This window comes from Haemaphysalis longicornis, unplaced genomic scaffold, assembly GCF_048455015.1.
Source record: "Haemaphysalis longicornis isolate Haplotype H1 unplaced genomic scaffold, Haemaphysalis longicornis Haplotype H1 scaffold_9, whole genome shotgun sequence".
NCBI lineage: Eukaryota > Metazoa > Arthropoda > Arachnida > Ixodida > Ixodidae > Haemaphysalis > Haemaphysalis longicornis.
In genome coordinates, this window is record NW_027526460.1 from 142,518,526 (window position 1) to 142,541,355 (window position 22,830).

Sequence of the window (22,830 nt, forward strand, 5' to 3'; positions counted from 1 at the left end):
CAGTTAAGGGAGCAGACTGGTCTTAGAGCTACTTTTTTTATTTACTAAACAATTTTAATAAAACTGCCCAGTATTATGGAGTTTTTTGTGCTGATTTCAAATCTGCAATAAGATTTCTTGCAAGTTGATTATTATTTTAGATAATTAATGAATAATTGCAATTATTTTGGGTCACAATTCCAAAATAGCCATGCCATACAGAATGGCGAATACCCCGTGGCTAGGCAGGCAAGTGACTAAAGAATACAATATTGGAAGAACATTTTCGATTTAGCAATTTTTCATCATTTTACAACACACTGAACTTCACTCCTTCCGTGCTCTGCGAGGCATGGCTCACAGGTGGTGTCACTTGAACACGATCATAATTTTCCAAAGCCTCCATTTGAAAAATTTGTTTCCAGCACTGTATTTCACACACGTTTAGGTATCAGAAGTAAAAAAAATTACAGTTGTACCTGCTGTAGGTGCCGGAATATCTGAGGGCAATATGCTAGCTTCGCATTGCAAGAAAAGTGTCGTTTCACCATCAAATTCTGCGTGAACTGAGCTGTAGAGTGCACTTTAAAATGCTATTTACAATGAAATATGGTGCCTTTTGATGGGGAAATTTGCAGACTGATAGAAGAATGGCCGCGGATGCTGAAAATGCCATTTTTCAGAAAGCGAGTTTTTGGCCGTTTTTTGCCCCAGAGACCAATGTGCTTCCTTAAGAAGGACTGACACGGAATTTCAAAGCTGAGATAACTATGTAAAATGCTTCCTTTTTATCAGGAGATATCTCCCAGCAAGTTTCAACAGCAACTGTTAGGCGTAACATATTTTATATCCATTTTAATCTTCGCCTGCACGAGAAAGCCCAGAGCAGGCCGACATGACATCATCTGCTACTTGCCCCAAACTGCCGGCGTCAGTGCTCCCGTGAAGAAGCCAACGCGCTGGCTGTGGTTAGCGCGCGCTGCTCCAGCGTGTGTACACGTCATGGTTTTGGGACTGACGTCATGCTGCCCGGGCCTGTGGGGACGGCGAAAACCTCGGCCGGTCTGGTCGCGTGTGCGCTCGCTCGCGCGCGCGTCCAGAGAGGCAGCAGTATGGCAAGAATGGTGACTTCACGTGATACCTCCTGTCATGGCGGCCGCTCGGCGTTCGCTTTGTCGAAATTGAAACTGACACGAATAAACGACGCCGTAAATTAATGTTTACGCTGCACTCGACCGTCTAATGTGTCATTCTATAATTAGTGGGCTGGTAGGCACGCATAGCAGCGGAAAAAAAACGTAACTCGAAAATTTCGTGTCAGTACTCCTTTAATAAGGGTAGCTCCCAAGGAGATGGAGCAAGTTTGTGCTGAGGGAAATTTAGCATCCACCTCAAGTACAGTTGCACCGCTATGAGCTGAATAAAGCTTCACACCTTTCTTGGAAAAAATTTGCCCTCATCTAGGACAAATTTTTCTTCAACTGCGAAGTTTCTGAGAAAGCTACTTAGCTTTCTCTCGTAGCTATGTGGCTGCACTTGAGGGTAGATGGGTGGTGGTCGGAAGCGCTCCTCTGATGCCTGTCCTCCCCACCCACAGGCCTGCCTCCCTGCGAGAGCTTTGCGGAGCACGTGTTCCTGGAGGAGCTGATAGCGGACTTCCCAGAGCGGGGCCCCATCCGCCACTTCATGGAGCTGGTGCTGGTGGGGCTGTCCAAGAACCCACACATCTCGGTGCAGCGAAAGCGCGAGCACATCCACTGGTTCCGAGAGTACTTCCGGAACAAGGCCGCCGTGTTGGAGGCCTCGGGGCTGTTGCCCGAGGGACACACTTTCTTCACCGCAGGCCAGGGGGAAGAGGAGGCCGCCGTACGCAATTAAAGGGGCATTTTGGTGTCCTCTTTGCTGCCTTCGAGGCCCTTCATGTAATCTGTGTTGCAGTGGGCCCCGATGGGATCGGCTGCTGCCACAACACAAGCCTGTCTTCTTGTGGGGCAGTGGAAATTTGTGGGCAGTGTGAAGGAATGTTAGCATTTGTCGGTTTTAAAGCACAAAGTTTGCTTGAAGGCAGTAAAAATGTTTCTTTGATGCCTACAGGAGGCTTGGCCGCCGAGTCCCTGCTCTGACTGGTTTTATGCCGCTTGAGTGGCAGCCTTACCTCCTGATCATCGAGCACTCACGTAAACTGTTCTAATGGGCAGATGTTGCGGTCTTTCATATGACAGACGTATAGTGACGTTAAAGGGACACTGTAGTGAGTTTGTCTCGTTTATTGCTGCACTGAGGCTTAGTTTATCTGATACGGGCAATGTGCTGTACTGAATGTTACCCACTGCATAAAGTTTATCGGGCAAACAAATACTGGAAAAATGGTTATACAAGCAGCAGGTACACAAGTAGCAGCCCAACTGAATAAGGTGTCCCATCAAGAATTGGCAAACGGAATGTCACAATGTTTGCTGGGCCCTTATTTATGCTATGAGCACACTCTTTTTTTTAGAAGGAAGCGATCAGATCGAGACTATTTCCAATCAAACCAGAATAATTCAGGTAAGTGACAGGCGCGCTGCACTCTTTTTCTATCGCTCAAGATAGACTGGTGAGGTGCGACCTCAGGCGGAACGAGCAAATGCTCCACTTTTAACTCAAAACAAGGCAGCTGTGCCCGACTAGAAGGTGGAAACAGAAAAAACAAATAATGCGGCTGGCTTTACATGATGACCACTGTTCAGAGAGTGCGTCGTCTTGATGCTGCTACGAAATAACGACAATGCAAAAGAAATCCTATTGCCCAGCATACTATGACTTGAGGCAAGCTACATAGATGACGATTGGCCTGGCATAATGTCTTGTATTCACAGCTGGGGAAACTTGTCCTTCCCATGGAGGGGAACATGGATGTGATGGGACACAAACTGCTTGGGATATTTGCACGCATCTGCGGCTGCCACAAGACTAGTGGTAGAGAGGGACACACAGGGAGTTCTTGGTAGGGGCTGAAAAGGTGGCGAAAAGGGATGTTTCTTTAGTGGTGGCCACAAGGGCCACCACTAGAGAGGTTGGCGCTGCAATCGTTTTGATGTCACTTGCAGGATCCCCGTTACTACCTTGTTGCGTAGTTGGCTTGCAGTGCATGTTTAGGACCCACTTTCGATGTGTATTTTCGGGTTAATTCTCAGTGTTTGAAGTTAATCCTCAGTGTGCGAAGCATTGTTTGACCTCGGGAGGGCTTATAACTCTATCATTTGTGGCAGCCTGCCCGCACGCAACTTGAGCATGGTGGTGTATGCAAACGTATGCGACCGAACCGGGTGTAATTCAGCTCATTTCCCTGAGCAACATTGTAGGCTACGACAATCGCCTAGCTAAGTTTCTAGATTTCACTTGTATGCAAGAAATGGATGAAGCAGGAACCCATGAAGCGTTTACTCCTCGCAGAAATGCTGACACACGCCCGCTGTGCCTACCCGCACGGCCCACGAAGCGGCTTCAGCCGATGCAGAGCACGGCAGCAGCACCTTTTCGCTTCTTTTAAAAATCACACTGATCGCGGAAAAATCTACATTCACGAAAGTGGACATTAGTGCGGTGAAGAATTGTGCTATGTACTGTCGTCAGCTGTGATTTTCAAAGCGATGCTCAAATATCTGGCGGGATCTAAGCCGAGCGCCCGCGGAGGTCGGTCTCGACATTGCCAGCCGTTCATTCGCGGCGCGGCGAGCAGCCAAACGATGGCAATACCTGTGCGCAAGAATCGGCAGGGGCCGTAGCAGGTAGTATATTGATTACTGATCGCTGAAATGGTAATCAGTGCAGATACAAAGTTCCACATTCAAGAAAGGGGGTGACAGTGGGGTGAAAAGTTGTGTAAAGGACTATCATTCACAACAGTAACGATAGCAGCAATGAAATACCTGCCGCGACACTAAGCCTGCAGTTCCCAACATCCGAATCCGAGCATTCGAAGCTGGCTGTGAGCTATTTGAGAAGACGGCCCTTCTTAAGCTAGTCGCGCGTGGGCGTGTTGCGTTCCCTTAACTTCTTGGGGGCCTCCAATGCTTGGTTCCCCTATTCTAAATCTCCCCATTTCACCATGCAGGGTGTGTTTTGCTTATAGCCTCGCCTTCTGTGAGCAGTTGTGAGTTCTCGAACGTGATGCTAAATAAAGGCAAGCTCACAGTGAGCAGACAAATGCCTACGTTGCAATTGTAGATTCTCATGGCGAAGTCCTAATGAAAAGTAAACATAGGCATGTCTAAACACACTGAAAGGCGTTGAAAACTCGCGTTCACACCATTAATTCATTGCGGACAAGTTGTTGGTAAAGCAAACATGTCTGCTGTACAGAGTACGGCAGTTATCGTTTATTAGATCAGGGCATAACTATTAAAAAACAACATTGGAGGGGAAATAGGCACTGCTTAAGTTAAACTGCAGATGGTACCAGCGCTTTTGAGCATGTGCGGCGATGCAATCCGCTCCCCATTCTCACGTAGTCATTCATTCACCAGGCAATGCGCGCAGGGCGTGCACTGAGATCACAACTGAGTGGCAAGTTTCCATCGCTGTTAAGAGGTCCCTTTTCATTGCACACACATTCTCGTACATGTCACGTCGCAAGTATTTCACAATGAATTAGCCGTATACTTTTCTCGGCATCAGTTGCATCGTCCTTGGCGTTAGCTGGCTGCGTACGAGCTGTGGCAATGGTAGCAACTACCTAGACACAGTGGTGTCGTCGGGAACAAGCGAGTCGCTGATTAGTCGCTTGTCGAATAATCCAGGCAAGCGAGTAACTTTCCCAGATTAATCGGTCTGTAGACCACTTTTTTGTGTAGCAATAACAATAACAATACTTCATTTCAACTCGGGAGGGCTGGGGTGTGCTGGAAAAGCCAAAGGCCCATACCGAGGGGCCAGCACATCGACCTTACAATGCAAGAAAAGGATGGAGGGGGAGGAGGATGAAGAGGATGTAGAGAGAGAGAGAGAGAGAGTGGATTCAGTCGTTCAGTGGACCGTTCTCAGGTGGCACACTGCTTGGCGGCAGAGGCTCCTCACTTCATCTACGTCAGTGGCAGGTTGACTCCTGTGCGCACTTGGGAGGGAGCGCCACAAGCTGACCACTCGCGGAACGACGGAGTTTTGGTGGTACACTGTGTGTGCAAAGATGGGGGCCAGGTTGGCAGTCCTGGTGCGACGAATATACCATGTGAATGGGTCCCAGCCGAAAAAAAGACGAATGGAGGCCCAATTGGACCTGCCGAAAACATATTTGGTTTATTTGGAACCATGTGCATTACCAATTGGTTCCAATTGAACCACGTGTGTTTTTGGCAGGTGCAAGTGAGCCTCCAAATGTTGTTTTTTTTTTTTTTTTTTTTTTTTTTTTCGGCTGGGGTGGGGGGCACTGAGAGGGCCAACGACTGCCAGAAGCAGCAGGAGTGATACAGCGTCCAACCTCTGCGCAAGGGGCGGCCAGCCGACGGCGCGAAGCAGCTCCGGTGTTTGGTGATCGCAGTAAGAACAGTCGGGGCAGGAGGACCTCCTGAGGATGATAAATGCTGCGCGCCTCTGTACACTTGCGAGACATGCAACACGGGAGGCCTGATGCGGCAACCACACAGGGGCACAGTACTCCAACTGGGGAAGCATGAGCGCTGTGAATAGTGTTCGCAGGGCGACAGGTCCAACGCCGAAGGTGGTGCGCTGGGTGAATGCAAAGAGACGACGTGAACGGGCAATGGTGGCATCCGTGTGTACACTGAAAGAGAGCCTGTTGTCAATGGTGACCCCGAGAAGCTTTATCTCTGTAACCTGCGGGAGTGGCATGGCTAGTATCTTCATCGTTGGGTGGGCGGCGGGCTGAGCAGATCATCGTTGTGCATTTTGAGAGATTTAGCGGGAGCCAATTACGATTAGACCAGGAAATAATTTTGTTCAAGTCGTTCTGCAAGGGAAGAAGAGATTGGGAGGTTCAGGTCGGTTGGATGAAGGTGGCATCGTCAGCGTGCTGTACAGGCATGGACTCAAGGTTGTGGGTTATGTCATTGGTGAAGATGTTGAACATTGGCCCAAGGACGAAGCCCTGCGGGACACCCGGGTGAAGTGCTGTGCACTCTGAGCGACAGCCACGAAAAAGAACCTGAAACTGGCGGTGGGCAATGAAGTTCGTGAACCGATAGAGAAGGTTGCCGTGTATGCCAAAGAGGGCAAGTTGTTCAGCAAGAAGGGTCGAAGGCTTGATGAAAGTCGATCTGCAGGACTAACGGGTACCTTGCTATCCTTGTGGTCATTGAGGATGTGGACTGCTAGAGTGAGTGGTGATGCACAAGAGCGGCCGGGTGGGAAGCCGAATTGGTATGGGGAAAGGAGGGAATTTTGCTTCACGTATTCGGTGAGTTCTTTTGAGACAACGCGTTCCATGGTGCGGCAAACAATGGAGGTAACGGAGATTGGCCAGTAGAACGAGGTATGGTCGGTTGGTGAACTGCCACCTTTCAGAGGGAAGCATTCTCATTGAAACCACATGGAGGGGGCAGGAGGCAGCCACAACAACAACAACAAAAAAAAAAGCGGTTGCACAAGCACAGTAAATGCATGCTAGCAGACGACTACACAACCCGGCGTCCTGTAAGTGACGTCACTCGTAGGTGGCGCACGGTATGTCCTCAAGGCCAATAGGAATGGGGTCCTACGGTCGCAGCGCCGGCCTCTCGAGTGGTGGCCCTCGCGGCCAATACGAGAATTGCGAGGAAGCACCAGTAGGATTGGCAGGGGTTTGCCTTGGATTATGCATGCGCCGGGACGCCTGGGACGAACCATCGCCCAAATGCCAAACGCATCGCCCGCTGCCCAGTAAGAGGGAGTAGGACTCCTTCAGTGCCCACGTGTAAGGTGGGGCCCCGAGCTTAACCGGGTTCACCGGATGGTAACTGAATTCAAGAGCGGCTTGTGCCTGATTGCCGAGGCAATCGATGTTTGAGATTGTCCAAGTAACGGCCGGCGCTCTCGCCAGCGATAGAAAACTCGGCACTGCGGCGGAGCACGTTTCGCCAACTTTGCCGCTTTCCACCACGCGGCGGCCCGACATTAATCGGTCGTCACTAAAGTATAGGTTGAAACAGAGTGGTCGGAGTAGAACGGAAGGGCTTGTTTGGCCGCTATCGGGCTGATGCGTTTGGCATTGGAAAAATACAGGAGGCGATGGGCGAACCCTAGCACACTGCCCGAATTTGCGGAAAATTGTCACAAGAACTAGTGGTACCTGTAGCGGTAATAAAATAAACAAAAGTTATCGGGACACTTAAAGGCCAACTGCACTCAAAAGTTCAACCTCTTGAAAACGTTATTTCCGCATAGATTGCCCAAAAATACAACGAGGTACAAAATATGACAGCTTAAATACGCGTATACGCCTCGAGATTCGCGATCGCTGCGCCGCCTGCTGCCGCTTCTCCGCGGCGTTTGCGGGATTAGCGCTGCGTGGCTGATAGGCGGTCATGCAGTGTTTTGGTTCTCTTTCGCTTCTCTTTGCCTTTTCCCGCACTAAACAACTTGTTATGGTGACGTCTGTAAGCTAACTGCACGTATAGGGCACTTAAAAAAGCCACCGAAATTCCCCCGCATTTCCCCGAGGGGGAGAATGTTAAAGTGCGAATGCACTGTTGTCGGCCCGCTTGCGGCGCTTGCGCTCGGCCCCCGCAGCCCACCGCCTCGCCGCCTTCTCTTCCATATCTTCCATCGGGTTTGTAGTATCACGTGTACACCACGCAGTTATCAAGCCGCTATAACGTCCCCGAGTCGCCAACGCACGCCGCTGACGACGTAGTTTGAATGCGTTAAAGATATAAGGCGCGTTACTCACACTGATATCAGCTTGGCGTCCGTGGCTTGGTCGGTAGAGCGTCGCGCTGCGGCCGCAAAGTCCGCGGATCGATGCTGTTTCTTTTTTAAATATAGAGGAGCACTGCGGACGCCGACGCCGCCGCCGACGCCGGCGGTGGATGGTTTGGGGTCGCTTATAAAGTGCGAATAAGCGACCCCAAACCATCCACCGCCGGCGTCGGCGGCGGCGTCGGCGTCCGCAGGCGACCCCAAACCATCCACCGCCGGCGTCGGCGGCGGCGTCGGCGTCCGCAGTGCTCCTCTATATTTAAAAAAGAAACAGCATCGATCCGCGGACTTTGCGGCCGCAGCGCGACGCTCTACCGACCAAGCCACGGACGCGACGTGATATCAGCGTTAGTGACGCGCCTTATATCTTTAACGCATTCAAACTACGTCGTCAGCGGCGTGCGTTGGCGACTCAGCGGCGTTATAGCGGCTTGATAACTGCGTGGTGTACACGTGATACTACAAACCCGATGGAAGAGATGGAAGAGAAGGCGGCGAGGCGGTGGGCTGCGGGGGCCGAGCGCAAGCGCCGCAAGCAGGCCGACAACCGTGCATTAATTCGCACTTTCACATTCTCCCCCTCGGGGAAATGCGGGGGAATTTTTTAAATATAGAGGAGCACTGCGGACGCCGCCGCCGCCGGCGGTGGATGGTTTGGGGTCGCTTATAAAGTGCACTTAAAAAACAGCTGCGTCTTGGTAGAGCGCTAACGCCAACAAGAGCTACCCGCGGGGAGGCGGCTCTGCGCGCTTCGTGGCCGCTCTTGCGGGCGTCGGCGACGGTAGCAGCATATCACCGCTGTCACCTTCGAACACGTCAGCACAAGTGAATTCTATTTATTGTCGCCTCGTTTAGACCTCATATTGGCACTGTTTTGCAGCGCAGACAACAAATGCGGCTTTGCTTCGAATATGTACGTCGTAGAACAATATTATTCGGGGATGTGATAACCCAATAGCTGAGAAAAACTTGTGCCTTTTATGGGAATATAAGCCACGCGAGAATGTTAATACACTCAAACGATGTGCAGTGTCAGATATGTGCCCGCTCATGCCTTATAGTAAGAACCAAGGTATATGTTAATGAAACCACGGGAAAATCAATAGTCTGCAAGTCAGGACTAGATAGAATAGTCGTACGGGAATGAAAAAAAAACCGAGTGCAGCTTCTCAAATGCTAAAGACGTTTGTTTGAGCAAGGTAGTATCCACCAGACCAACTAGATGCGAAATGCAGTGATATATCGCTAGACATATGGGGGGGAGGAGGACGCTCAACTATCGTTGTTTACAAATGCGGAGCGAAATCAACGAATGACCGTTTTAACGTTTTTAGTAATCACACACACAATCGCTGCGTGTTCACTTTTCGTTTGTTTTTCGCCTTCAACGAACGGCTGATCACTCGGCGGACGCATTTTTTGAAGAATACAGGGTAGGCAGTTCACAAGCGATACGAGGTGTCGTTGGAAGAGTTGATTGATTGATTGCAGGATTTAACGCGCCGACGCAACGGAGACGATGAGTCATGCCGTAGTGGAGGGCTCCGGATTAATTTTGACCACCTGGAGATCCTTAACGTCCCAGCAAACCACGAAAGTCCATAGGATATCCACAAATGGTCACAATATCCAATGTCATTTCAGGACATTCATGTGATGTCCATACAATGTTTCACCCAAGATCATCTGCTTGCGGACATCCATGCGATATCACTGCAGGTGTGTTAGTAGAACATCATTACGCGATATTGCTAGGATGTCCACAAAGTTACATTTTTCCTTACACTGAGAATTCGCATTCATAACGCGGTGTACATATGGGGCCCCAGCCACACAAAGTGTGTCTTAGTTCAAATTACCCCTCATCCCCGTCTTTCCTTAAGCTTCGAAATATTTTCTGGCCCGTTTCTAACTAATATTTTGAATGAAGAGCGGGTAGTTATTTGATTTCGAATTTGAGCGAAATCTGGTTGCCTTTCTGTTTGATTCGGGAATTGGATTATATATTTTAGGCTGCTTGATTTATGTGGATGAAGAACAAGCGGGACTGTTGATTTTCTCATTTCTCATTTTCTTCGAGCACTGGTACGCAGCCTGCATGAGTACGGAACCAGTATGGAGCCCGCTGAGTAGGCAGGATTCTTGTCACCCAAATTTGATGCTTTGGATGCGAGCAGGTGCATTGCATGATGCAACTCACGCGTCTGGGTGTTGTTTGTTTAGTTCTTGCGCGATGGAGTGGCGGGCCTCGTCCAGTCTTTAACGTCGGTGGAGATGAGGGTTACGGCCGCGTAATTTTGCAGCGTTTTACTGCATCGTGAATAGCCTCGTGGGGTAAGCAGTCGAAGGCTTTGCGAATGTCCAAAAGGACGACAAAGGCCATGGTTTTTGGTAGCTTTCGCGTTTTCTAGTGCAGAGACAAGGTCAGCAATTGAATCCATGGCACTGCGCTGGCGGCAAAAACCCGTCTGCTGCTCAGGGTTCAAGTTGCAGATTCGCACATACTGGTAATTCGAGGCGTGCGAGCGCCATTGATTCGAGAATTTTGCAGGCAGCGCTCGTGAGTGAAATAGGACGAAAAGAGGAGAAAAGTTTGGGAGATTTGTTCTTTTTTAGGACGGGAGAGACAAGTTGGAGGCCAAATTGAGCAGGGAGGGTGCCGGAAGACCAGTGGAAGTTGCAAAGTCAAGATGGCGCGAGCGCTGCCTCTCGACTACGTTTCCGATATCCTGGTATAGGCTCCGGAACGATCGCCGGGTGGCGCTGCACTCTCCCCGGAGGGGGAGTACGCCGGGCCGGCGGCCTATTCGGCACGTGCTTTTTTCGCTGCGCGCGTGCTGCATTTCTCGCGCTAGGAAGAGGGCTGGGTAAAATTTTCTTTCGACTTATGAAAGCATACACATTAGCACGTGTCCAGCAAGTTCGGTTTACACGTAGAGTAGCTACTGGGTCCATTTTTGCCGGTGCATGTCTTGTCGTCTGCTAGAGACGCGTCGTCTGCTACGCGCCGCTCGAACGGCCGAGCGCCCCGGCGGTTTCACAGGATAAAGAGTGCTCTTGTGAAGCAGACGCCTCCCGGCCCGCTCCTCCGCGTCTGACAAGTGCACGCGCAGCTCGCGCTGTCTCCCGCACCGCCTGAGGCATCCAGCCCTCTACTCACGAATGCGAAGAAAGCGACCGCCTGCTGCGCGAGCCACTTAAGCCAGCACGTACAAAGGGCGGCGGGAACACTCCTCACTCGCCCGAAAGGAAACGATTAACTGAAAGTGAAGCAAACCCCCCATATTGTTGCATGGTCAGCTGCCACGACAGTAACAAGGCGAAAGAAGAGGATCCATTTGTTAAATTCGGCATATTCCCCGCGAAAGCGCACCAAAATTATAGACGGTAAGCATGGATCACTACAGTTCGAAAGGTGAAATAAGTTGACACATTTTTGTTTGTATCTGTGTGCTTTCAGTTTACATTACCCGGCTTTGAAAATGCCAACTAGTGTTCTAACGAGTCCTCCCCGCTACACTTTTTTTTAATGCATGCTGCCAATGATTGTTTTCCGCTATAATAAATGAACTTCGGAGTTGTTTAGCTGGTGCCGTTCGATATTGTCCATATATAACACAATAGGTTGACATTTTGCATGGGTGAAAAAAAAAATAGTTTCTAGCGATTTACCTGGCTGTAGTAGCTCTGGTCCATCTTGTCATTGTGACTTGTGTTCTGGACGGGATTGCTGCGTTGTTCGCTTTTTTCCCACATTTAGAAATACTGGTAATTAAAAGAGGTATACACCAAATTCTGTATATTTTAGTAATTAAAAGTTATACGTCACAAGCTGTCCTGTTGTTTCCGCGAACTGTCACGCTAAGTTCGCTAACCCATACTTGTACTCCAAGCGGGTGACAAACATTGCAAACAAAAATTTATTCAAGGACAAGTAAAATGGAAATGCGGCGCTGTCAGCACACCCCTTATTAGCGTGTGCCTTTGCGTTTTTATAAGATGCAGCTGATTGTTTCAAGAGTAAGAAATAACATATTAACCATAATCAATCACGTTTATCTTACATTTCTTGCAAGCGTCAGTGTTTCTGCAGTCCAGAAACTCCGGATGTCAGAAGCGCGAGCACGCGAAGGGAGTAACAAACAAGAGAAAAGTACGCTGTGACCAGCTGAACAGCTGTCGCCTTGCAGAAGAAAAGAGCAGCCTACGATTGCCGTACAACGCGTTTCCCCCCTTAAAATCGTCGGGGCAGTCTGCCGGTCGAGCGGCGGGAAGCAGGCGGCGCGTCTGTAGCAGACGACAAGACAAACGTCGACAAAAATGAACTCAGTAGCTACTCTACGTGTAAACCGAACTTGCTGGACACGTGCTAATGTGTATGCTTTCATAAGTCGAAAGAAAATTTTACCCAGCCCTCTTCCTAGCGCGAGAAATGCAGAACGCGCGCAGAGAAAAAAAGCACGTGCCGAATAGGCCGCCGGCCCGGCGTACTCCCCCGGAGGGGAGAGGGCAGCGCTTCCCTCGCCCGGCAAACTTTAGCTTCGCCTCCCTATGTGATGCCGTCAGCCCCGGGCGCACTTTTTCTTTTTGCATTTTGAATGGCCCACACGAGCTCGGCCGCCATGAAAGGAGCTTCAAAAGCCGTGCTCGGGGGGAAGGACTCGAAGGAGGGAGCCGGCGCGCGCTTGGCGTCAGATTCTTCGTTTTGGGCTGCGGCAGGGTTTGCGCGAGAAAGCACGGCCGCGTTTTTTCCACTTGCTATGGAGTGGGCGAGGAGGGGGGTGGGTGGGGGGTTGTATGCCGGGGTGTCGTAGAGGGCGCGAAGCAAGTGCCGTGCATTCGCCACAACCCCCCCCCCCCCCCCCCCCCCCCCCCCCCGAGCGCAGCTTCTCCGTACTTGCTTGGCGTATCGTCTGACAAAAGCGGCGGCGGTGGAGGAGGAGGAGGACCGGAGGAAACCATCCTCGCCCTCTCCGACGGGGAGCTGGGTTCCCGTGGTTCCCGCGCTTTTCGGTCGCTCACTCGCTCTTTGCTCGCCTGTTGTGACCACAATTGTCTCGTACTGAACTGCTCGAAGGACTTCGCGTCTCAAGAGACGGGAAATCGACGGCTGTGTTCGGTTCCTGTCTTCGGCTGCACCACACGGTTCTCAGATCACCGATCGGCTTCACTTCAAGGACCCGGCCGTATACTTCTATCTCTGTTCAAGGTATTTCTTCTTTGCGATTGTGATGCTACTCGCGACTCTAAATTACTGCTTGGTATTTTCTTCCAGTTTTCCATCTGAGACTGCCAGTGAATACATCACAAAAACTTCGTCCCAGCCCCTTGATCAACGTCTCCAGTAGCAGGTAAGAAACTATCATAATGTCAGCAATAAGCTGAAGCTAACCAAGATATACGACATTTCCTAGCAGGACAACTAGCGTTTTCTCCAGATTCTGCCATTCCAAAAAGGGTACCTAGCATTTCGTTCCTTTTCCCTTTCTTCAAATGTATATTCTGCCGCCGCTGCAGCGAAGTTTGCTGCCGCTCTTTCTGCTGAAGAAACAAGATTTCTGGATCAAACACAAGATTTCAACTGGCGCCCAACTTCTCAGAAGCAAATTTACAGAAGACGTGAACATGAATCCAAGCACGTGCCTTCTTTTGCGTAATATTTTAGCATGCAGTATAGTAGACTAAACCTTTGCTTTTCCGGCCTGCTTCTTAGGTATTCTGGCAGCTCCTATTTTCTCTGGTGTTCTGTTTAACTTCATGATAACTTTTATTTAAAATCTTTTGTGGGTTTATTACATTTAAAATTTATTCTTTGCTTAAGTTTTCACGGCTTCAAGTTGAATCACATTGTTTATTTGGCACTGTTTTTATTCAAAAGCCGAAATCTTTGCTGTGTTTTTTCTCTTGTCTCATTTTAGCTGCACAGTTAAGAAACGATTCATATATGCACGCCTGTTGATGGTGAGTTTGTATGTAAAGTATTTGACCCGCCCGGTTGATTGCAATTTTCTTTTAGCCTGTCACTCTTTCAATAGGCAGAATGGTGTAACCAGCTGTTTCAATAATAGCTATTTAACAAGCGTTTAACTTGTGCTGTTTTTATTTTTTTAATGTTTTCTAGGTCTTGAACTTCCAGCAAGGTTCATCTGGTGGATATTGAAATGATTTTGAAATAAATACCATTTTTCTTTGCAATAAAAATTGGGGGTGGTTTCATGTCACTAATAATAATATATAAATAGTTATATAATAATAGTATGAGGTCCTGAGAATGCCTCCACATGGCATCAAATGGACATTATATGATGTCGTCCGGATATCTGTGAAATGTCCACAGAAAGTTTCCATGAATTTTAAGGACATCCTGTGGATATCCAGACGAAAGTATTTGTGGATGTCTATTCCGAGACAATAGGGACATCGCCTGAATATCCTGTGGACATAACGTGGGCGTTCACGAATATCCTCTGCACATTGGATATCAGGGAAGTTACATTGAATGGACATCCACAAGATGTTTTATGGTTTGCTGGGGTGCGCCGAAATCTCGTACACACGGGCTCGTTGGAAGAGTGTCGTATCTGATAAAGGTTCTGATTTCGGTTTACGCTAGATTAGTCTCCCCGTGTCATATGACGATGTTTCGAAGAAGAGTTTGGTCGCGGGCGCGGATTACTCTATAAACCCGTCTTCGCGCTTCTCGTGGAGGATAAATGTAACAGATGAATCTTTGCGAGCGCTCACCTCGGGACAAGACGACCCAGCTAGCATTAAATTTGTCGTCGTGTGCTGACTCCGGAGTGTAATTTTGCATTATCCATCGTACTTCTTTGGTACAATGTTTGTGAAATTAATGCCGCATTGGCTTTTGCATGGTACTGATCAATATCTGCTATGTGATATTGGCAGGCGTAACTTGCGTGCTGTCAGGCATGAGTGCTCCGCTGGATTTTGTAAGTGCACAAAGTCGATTTACATCATAGTGTGTATGGCCGTAACATGACCATCGGAGGAAACACTGCTTACGGAGACACTGCCACTAAATTTCAGGGCAGCGGAATTGCAATCAGCTGCATGCAAATGCTGGCTTCGGGACGCCGGCCTGTGACACACGCCCGGCGCTCATATATATCTAACTAAGATCGCGTCATAAACGTTTATACTCTCGTGAACACACCACGCTTGCAAACAGAGTGCCTGCTCCACGTTATTTGGTATTTCTAACGCGGACAAACGGTAAATCACTGTCTTGAACAAGCGCCAAAAGCAACGGCGACCGGGGGGACCGAGCCGGGGACTCCAGCGCCTGCTTTCGAAACGGGCCGCTAGGGGGATTTCAGTGGCGCCCCTACAGGCCGCGCTCGAGGCGTATACGCGGCGCAAACGACCATCAAACATCGGAGATTTTGAAACCGAAATTGGCAAAAGCGCGCGGCCAGGCTGAAGTGACGCTCCAGCGGGCCCAGCCAGCGAGCTGTTGTTGTTCCTCTTCTATTGGCACATACCCACGTGGGGGATTGGCCAAGAAACGGGGTGGCTTTTTGGGGCTAAAACGCCCACCTCATGTCCCTATATAATCAGCCTGTAGGAATTGGGGAAACGGTTACCGAATTATATATATAATTCGGTAATATATCTAAAGAAGAATCAGTGAATGATGTCATTTTTGGGAGAAAAGGCTAAAAAAAATTCCCCCGCATTTCTCCGAAGGGGAGTATGAGGAAGTGCGAAGCACGGGGTGATGCTATGAGGGGGAGTTTGTTGAAGTTTGGTGGCATTTTGCCCGTTAGTTACATTAACACCCCCTCGTGATCACGTTCGGCTTAACACGCCTCGTTTGTCCCTCTGCGGAAATCTTGGTGAATTAACGTGTATGTTCGAGAGGAGGAGCGCACCGCACCGCAGCGCACCGCAGCTGCGAAGCGCCGACCGGAGTGAAGGGAGAGGAGGCGCAGTAACGTGAGAGAATACAGAACTAGCGGGTTTGTAGTATCACGTGTACACCACGCAGTTATCAAGCCGCTATAACGCCGCTGAGTCGCCAACGCACGCCGCTGACGACGTAGTTTGAATGCGTTAAAGATATAAGGCGCGTTACTAACACTGATATCAACGTCGCGTCCGTGGCTTAGTCGGTAGAGCGGCGCGCTGCGGCCGCAAAGTCCGCAGATCGAAACCTGGCGCCGGAGGCTGTTTTTTTTTATATATAGTGTAGTGGCCAGGCTGGCGCGCCGAGAGAGGGTGTTGCGAGCTGGAGAGTAGTAAAGGGGCTGTAGGAGAGTAGGCGAGGGGGGAGAGGAGGCGCTATGCGAGCGCGACGATTCAGGCTTCGCACTTATTCCTGGCCAATCTCCCACGTGGGTATGTGCCATGTCAGCGGCCAGGCAGCGCGCGCCCATCTCCCCCCGTTGCTAAGGAAGACGAAAAGCGCGCGCACCCGCAGCTGTTGCTATGCGGACGGCGGAAGGTTCGGGGTCGCTTATAAAGTGCATTCGCACTTAAAAATTTGACCTGGTTAGCAGGACGTGCGTCTGGTCTCTGATATGTACGCATGAATGGGCGCAATAATCCGTCTATGACAAAATACCAGAGATGTGGCTTCGAACGAAAGAAGCAAGCGAGCGAGCGGCCGCATGCGGACCGCCGGCTGGAGTGAACCTGCGCGCAACGCTTCGCCTTCGCCAAGAATGGGCGCACGCAGCCCTCCTAGGCAGCTGTCAAGGAGGTAATGGCCCAGCGGAGCTCGACCGGTTCTACTTATTGGGCGTAGGAAAAAAGCCCGCCCGCCCGTATCTCCCCACGGGAGGAACACGAGTAAATGCGTCGCATAGGGGTGATTGCATTGCGCGAACGTTGCGTACTTGGGTAGTTTGTGGTTACCGTTTGGATGTGGGGAGGGTTTCGTCTTTATTGCTTGTTGGTGGTACTGCTGCTTCAATCGCTTCTACTTCGCCGACTTCCATGATGGGGCAGGAGAAACGGGGGAGCGAGCATCGACGAGCATCCGCCGCTTATATACACTGCTGCGCGCGCTGTCGCGGGAGAGGAGTATTGGGGAGAGACGCGCATGCGCACACTTCCGTATACAAGCGCGCGCCCTTTCCACAACCCCCCCCCCGCGCTGTTATCACGCAGCTGGCACGCCGCTAGCGCCGCTATCACGTGTACACCTGCCGCAGTTGCTGCTGCGCGACGGAGCGCACAGGCTAACTACTGCGCATGCGCGCGCAGACGCGTTTCCCGCACCGCCCCAGCTGCTGTTGAGCGCGACGAGGCGCACGGGGCAGCTACGACGCATGCGCGCGCAGACGCGCTCCTGCCGCACCGCCGCAGCTGTTGTTGAGAGCGAGGAGGGTACGGGGGAAAGACGCGCACTTGCGGAGGGAGCGTGGAGACGGCGCCGACAACATCGACGAGTGACATCGCGAGCGTAAGAAATGCTCCGCATTTAAAAGCGCAGGGCCGTCTGAAGTGTCACTTCCGCTGCATGGCTGTTTGCGCGATCCGCCGGCAAATGTACAGCGTCGCCTGCGACGGAGCGATTTTAAACGCTTCCAATTAATTAACCACGCATTTCAAGGGACATGGTTAATTTCATTGGTTTCACGGGTCCCAGTTGCTTTGGTGGCACGCACTGTACGTTCAAAGTAAATTTGAGTGCAGTTGGCCTTAAAAGCGACCTGTCATTCTATGACGGGCACCTTTCATATGCCTGTACACCCGTCGACAGAACAACCGTGCGCCCGTGTTGTCCGTTTTCTTTCCTGAAGTGCATGGATTTCGCGCAGTTTTTCATATATGAATCGTTCGCTCAGCTTGTCGTACGTCCTTCGAAGTTTGATTTGATTTATTTATTCTTGCGCAAAAAACAACAAACACGTTGCGCAAAAAGAGCCGGCGAAAAAGCCGTGGAACAGCTTGACTAGCCCCAGCACCCCGGTGCGAAATGGGGCAAGCGGCATTGGCCAATATTTACAAAAATCAACACAATCAAAACACGCAAGGTTTATATATGCTAATATGAAATCGAGGCTTCGACGGACGCCCGGCTTGCCGCGAATGACATTAGAACACATAATAAAGAAGACGTCGACCAGAAGAGAACAAAAAACAAAAACGTTTCGGCACCCCCCCCCCCTTCCCCCGAACGGCAGCCTTGTTCACACTCTGAACAATTAAGGCTCCCGTTCGGGGGGTCGAACAAGGCTTGTGAGCCTTGGGCCGAAACGTCATTGTTTTTTGTTCTCTTGTGGTCGACGTCTTATTTAATATGTAATCTATATGTACTGACTATAAACAGTACTGAAAATACAGAGTCAACTGGGTTTGGAAAAATAGGAAACTACAAGTACAGTAGCGAGAAAAAAAGAAAATATTTATCCTTGTAAACAGATCATGAACCACAAAGTCACAAAGTTGTCACAATTCGTCACAAAGTTGTTTAAATCAACCTTAATCCACCCTGTTCCATCTTAATCTCTACATTTATTTATTAACAGCAGAGCTATTTATGCAGACACAAATCCGTGCGTCGTACCCAAGAACCCCGAGCCTCTCGAAGAAAATGTCCCAGAGGTCCCGGGAATTGAACCTTCCCTGAATACGTTTTCTTAGTAGTCCCAGGAATCAAACCCGGGACCTTTACGCTGTGAAACAGGCAACTGAACCACTGGCCCGCCACCCCACAGGCCCGAGGGGTGCGGGTTAGCAGCGGTAGGGAACAATAAATGTTCTGTGAATTATGAAGAAAAAAAAAGTTAAAGCCGTTCCGCTGAATGTGAAAGCTGTCGGAAGTGCAGAGCAGTGATTCGCCATAATGGGCTGTAGCGCCGTTATCCGCTCACTGCTACCACCCAATGCAAATCTAATTTCCCGCCTTCGCAGTGCTCGCGCGTCCCCTGCCTGAAGCTGCGCCAGCGGGAGTTCTGTTATTTTAAAACAAAGCTTTCTACCTCTACCAGCCAACGGTTCTTTCGCGCCGTGCGGGGCAATAAACTCCCAACGTGGCGGAGGCGGCGGCGGTGACGGGGGGAAGGGAGGATTTTACTCACAGAGCACTCTGTAGATTTACCCAGTGTTCCCCGCGCGGAGGTGCCTGCTTGCCGGCGGGCACGTCTGCGGTACGGCTTTGTCGTCTGCTTTAGTGACGGCTGCCCTGGGCCTGTTTTGGCGCAGCTTCGCGTCCATTGCGCGCTCCCTTCGCACGGATTGATTAACTTGCTCGACAGCACCTCCTGGGTGACCCTGACCCAGCGGAATTTAGTGGTCGTACGGCAAAAATACGGTAAGGATTGGTTTGAAGGGCGGGAAAACAAAATGTAGAGACCACATACATACATCTGGCCGCTACAGAAACGATACCTTTTGCGCACTACTTGCCACGAATGGGACTCTGTTTTCTAAATTTTTGAGATGCAGTACAAAAGGCAAAAGGAGCAGCAACTAGTCCTGATAATAGCGGTTATCAAAGTTCCCTCAGCTCTCTCGCAATTCTCAAACTTACTATACTGACGAGTTTAAATCGGTATAAATGGGAATCGCTAAGCCCACATGCCGAATTTTTTCGGTGTCTACACTTGCGTCGCGCGGTGGTGTAGCTCCGAGGGCTCCGAGCTAGCACATCAGGATGGCTAGGTTCCGCTGTCTGACCCTTCAAAAGACTCTCCTCTCCATTTTATTTCTGCCGACGCACGGCCGGGCTATTGGCGATGAGATGTTTGAGTGGCGCCCCCTGGCTCTGACGTCGGCCTAGGGACTCGCGCCGCTGTCGTCTGCTACACTCCGCTTGTGAAGGGCAACAGTGCATGTGCTACAAATCTCCCGCTTTGATGCTTTACTGCATTAAAAAGCGTATTTCCAGTAATCCAGTTATTTTACACGCTTCTGACACCTCTGAATAATTTCAAGCTGTATCCCGCACATATTTGCAATGCACGAGGAGAGCGAGAACAACTTTCTTCAGAGCGTCGGTCAGATGATCGTGTGTAACTCGTCCTTTCTAGCATATTCGCGAGGTTCAGTGCTCAGAGCTCCGCGTTGAGTATCCAAATGCATAGGCTTCCCTAAAGTATTTTTCAGATGCTCTTGAAGATTCAGCGGTCTAATGCTACGCACCAGGCAGCGGGCCCTTACACGCGCATCACACAGGGGAAATTAAAACGGCTGTCTTCTAATTCATTTGTTGCTGTGGAGTTGTATCAGATTAATGTTTTCTTTGTGCCCAATCATTAATTTTTCTGCACCGTCACAAACGTCTTATTATGAAGTTTGGGAGTGTTTGGGAGGCTCACAGCGTTCGTGTGGATATTTTCATCGGGCTGTAAGGCATACAGTATTTTCTTCATAAATTGGCCTTCGTTATGGATGCCTGCAAGATGGTACATATCTGCAACGTACGTTTATTCACATGCAAATGCAATGAAAATGTTTTTGCTACGCCACTGCGAAACGGCGCAGACAACGTTGTAAAGAGTTCTAGAAGGCGGCTTTTGTGCCTCGAATTTCTATCGTAACCACCGTTATCATAACGAACCGACTCCCAACCCGCACAGTTATGACATGATTACGGTGTTGAAGGCTTGGTATACTCGCTAACGAACGCAATAAATAGTATACTTGCATATATTAGAAGAACCTAAACCGGTGAATATGTCCAAGCAGCTCCTTATTGTTTTCCAACCCTTCCAGGCATAAAGAACATATCCTGGCCTATTTGGGATGGCGTAGCTATTAATTGAAGAAAATTTCTTCTACTCTCTTGCCCTGGGCTGAGGAGGCCGCCCAGTAACCAGTTCAATTTCAGTTCAACTATAGTTTTCTCCTCCTCCTTCTCCTCCTCCGCTTGTGCGCAGTTTTACTCTAATGCAAATCTGATAATTGTGAAGATATAGCTGTGGGAAATGCACCGAAATATGCCTCCAGGTCTGAAAAAACATTGTGTTACTGTATTTTTACCATACACGCGACTCGTTTTGCTCAGTAAGGCTCCGTACTGGTTAGAAGCCTGGTATAAAACCAGCACGCATCTATACACACAGTAGGTTATTTGGAACTCCACCTACATTTTTTTACGGCCCTTAGGGCATGTCGGCATACTTTCATGATATGACAACGAAAAGTGATGTGATACAATACTTTCGAGCGTTCGGCAAGGTTGCAAAAAATGTTTTACCTTACATGTGATTACCGGGAATCGTAATGCCTTCTGCCAAAACCGACAGCCCCAGCGATCTGGGAATTTGTTTTGGTATTGCATTCTCGCTGTGTCGGTTATTAATAGCTGACGTACTGTTCCCTTTGTTCGAAAGATTGCTGGGTACAGGGGCCGACGCCTAGCTCCGAGTCTTCGCGCTCCGCGTAGGACCGGCTTCGCAAGGAATGGGTAACAAAAACTGCACTTTAAATCACGCCCTGAGCTAGTGTACGCGATTTTAAGTCTTATTATGATAAAAAGTTACGCGCAAACAAAATCTCGCGTGGACAAGCATCAAACTCAACCGCGCGCAAAGAAACTACAATGAGAGCGAGCCCGAGTGAAGCAGACGACAAATGCGAGAATCCCTAAGCCGACGTCACGGAAGCGCGTTTCTCAGCGCCGCCCGTGGTCGAGCTCGACCGCTGTAGCCCGGCCGTGTTCGACGCTGCTGCATTCGGGACGCCGCTCCCGCGAATTCCAAGTAACGGCTAGCAGAATCTCTCGTTTCACTGTGAGCCACGTGTGTGAATTCAAGTGACGTCGCATGAGCAATTGTTGTGGGTGTCGCTTAAAGCTTTGCTTTTCAACCACCTTCACAGCGTGGATTGGAGCCAATTTTGTGTGCTTGCTTTTCCTCCCGCACGTGCCGGTGTTGCGCTTACTGTCGTAAAAACCAACCCAATGAGCGTTACTAGCGCCAGCGGTTCACGAGTTTCGAATGGAATGGTTATGACTATATATATATATATATATCAACCGCTTGGCTTTCGAAGCCGACGACGGAACACCGGGTAGTTCTCCTTGGGTCCAGTGAGTTAGCTACGACGACAAGGCGAGCCCCAAAAATGCTCTGCATTTCAAAAACGCTTCCGGTATTCGATATCGCACCTGGGTTCCTCGCGTTGTGAAACCGGCGTCTATCCGATGGAGCTATCATCGCATTACGGGAGCACAGCATTCCCTGTGGGTTCGCAGCGTGGGCGTTGGCTTTGGACTTGGCCACGGGTTCTAGCGCGTGTTAACGCGGTCCTCTTCGGGAGAGGTGTGAAAGCCTGAGGACGATACGATCCGGGCCTGCAAGTCATGGAGAACATGTTGAGGAATAAATGCGAGGTTATGACACATGGAGCGGAAACTTGGCGCTTTACTAAAGAACTTGAAAGAAAACCTGGGTCGACTCAGCGGGCCACGGAACGGATAATGATCGGAGTAACACGCCAGGAAACGAGCTTCATGGATCACAGAACAAACTAGAGAAGAATTGACATGACAGTTCAAATAAAGAAAAGGAAATGGACTTGGGCTGGCCACGTAATGTGGCGAAATGGCAATCGGTGGACTACCAGGGTGACAGAGTGGGCACCCAGAGACGGGTCTACAAAAAGGGAAATGAGGGACGAAATAGGGAAATTCGGAGGCAAAGAATGACTCGAGCGGGGCGGGACAGGAGCGGCTGGAGGTCGATGGGAGAGCTCTTGGTGCAGCAGCGGACTTAGAAGGCTGCTGCTGATGATGATGACGATGCAACAGTCTGTTAGTTTTCGGGGTGTGCGCAGCATGACCACAATGCGAAGGGCGCATATTGCGGCAGCTCCGCGAGGAGCCACGAAAGAAACGACGAGCGGCCGTCAAGCTGCCATCTTTTTATTGAAACGTAATACGCGCGAGCGCCCGTCGCGCGGTAGTAAGACAATACGCCCGTACAAACGAAAAACAAAAGCCACAAAAGCGCAGGATGGTGAGCCACAAAAACGCACTCTGCG

At 50.0% G+C, this 22,830-nt stretch overlaps 1 protein-coding gene and 1 long non-coding RNA gene across 2 annotated transcripts in view; both read left to right on the forward strand.

Moving 5' to 3' along the window:
• Mrps31 (mitochondrial ribosomal protein S31) overlaps nt 1–2,068 on the forward strand; it is a 34,413-nt gene extending 32,345 nt beyond the window's left edge. Inside the window, exon 8 of the mRNA XM_077685541.1 lies at nt 1,577–2,068. Coding sequence (XP_077541667.1) covers nt 1,577–1,857 — 281 coding nt within the window. The 3' untranslated portion in view covers nt 1,858–2,068. The remainder of the gene's footprint in view (nt 1–1,576) is intronic.
• A 10,691-nt stretch (nt 2,069–12,759) lies between these two features.
• Nucleotides 12,760–14,083, forward strand: LOC144152143 (uncharacterized). The gene is made up of 3 exons (XR_013319075.1): nt 12,760–13,081; nt 13,148–13,223; nt 13,290–14,083. It is a non-coding gene; the product is annotated as an uncharacterized LOC144152143 (long non-coding RNA).
• Nucleotides 14,084–22,830: the final 8,747 nt, after the last annotated feature.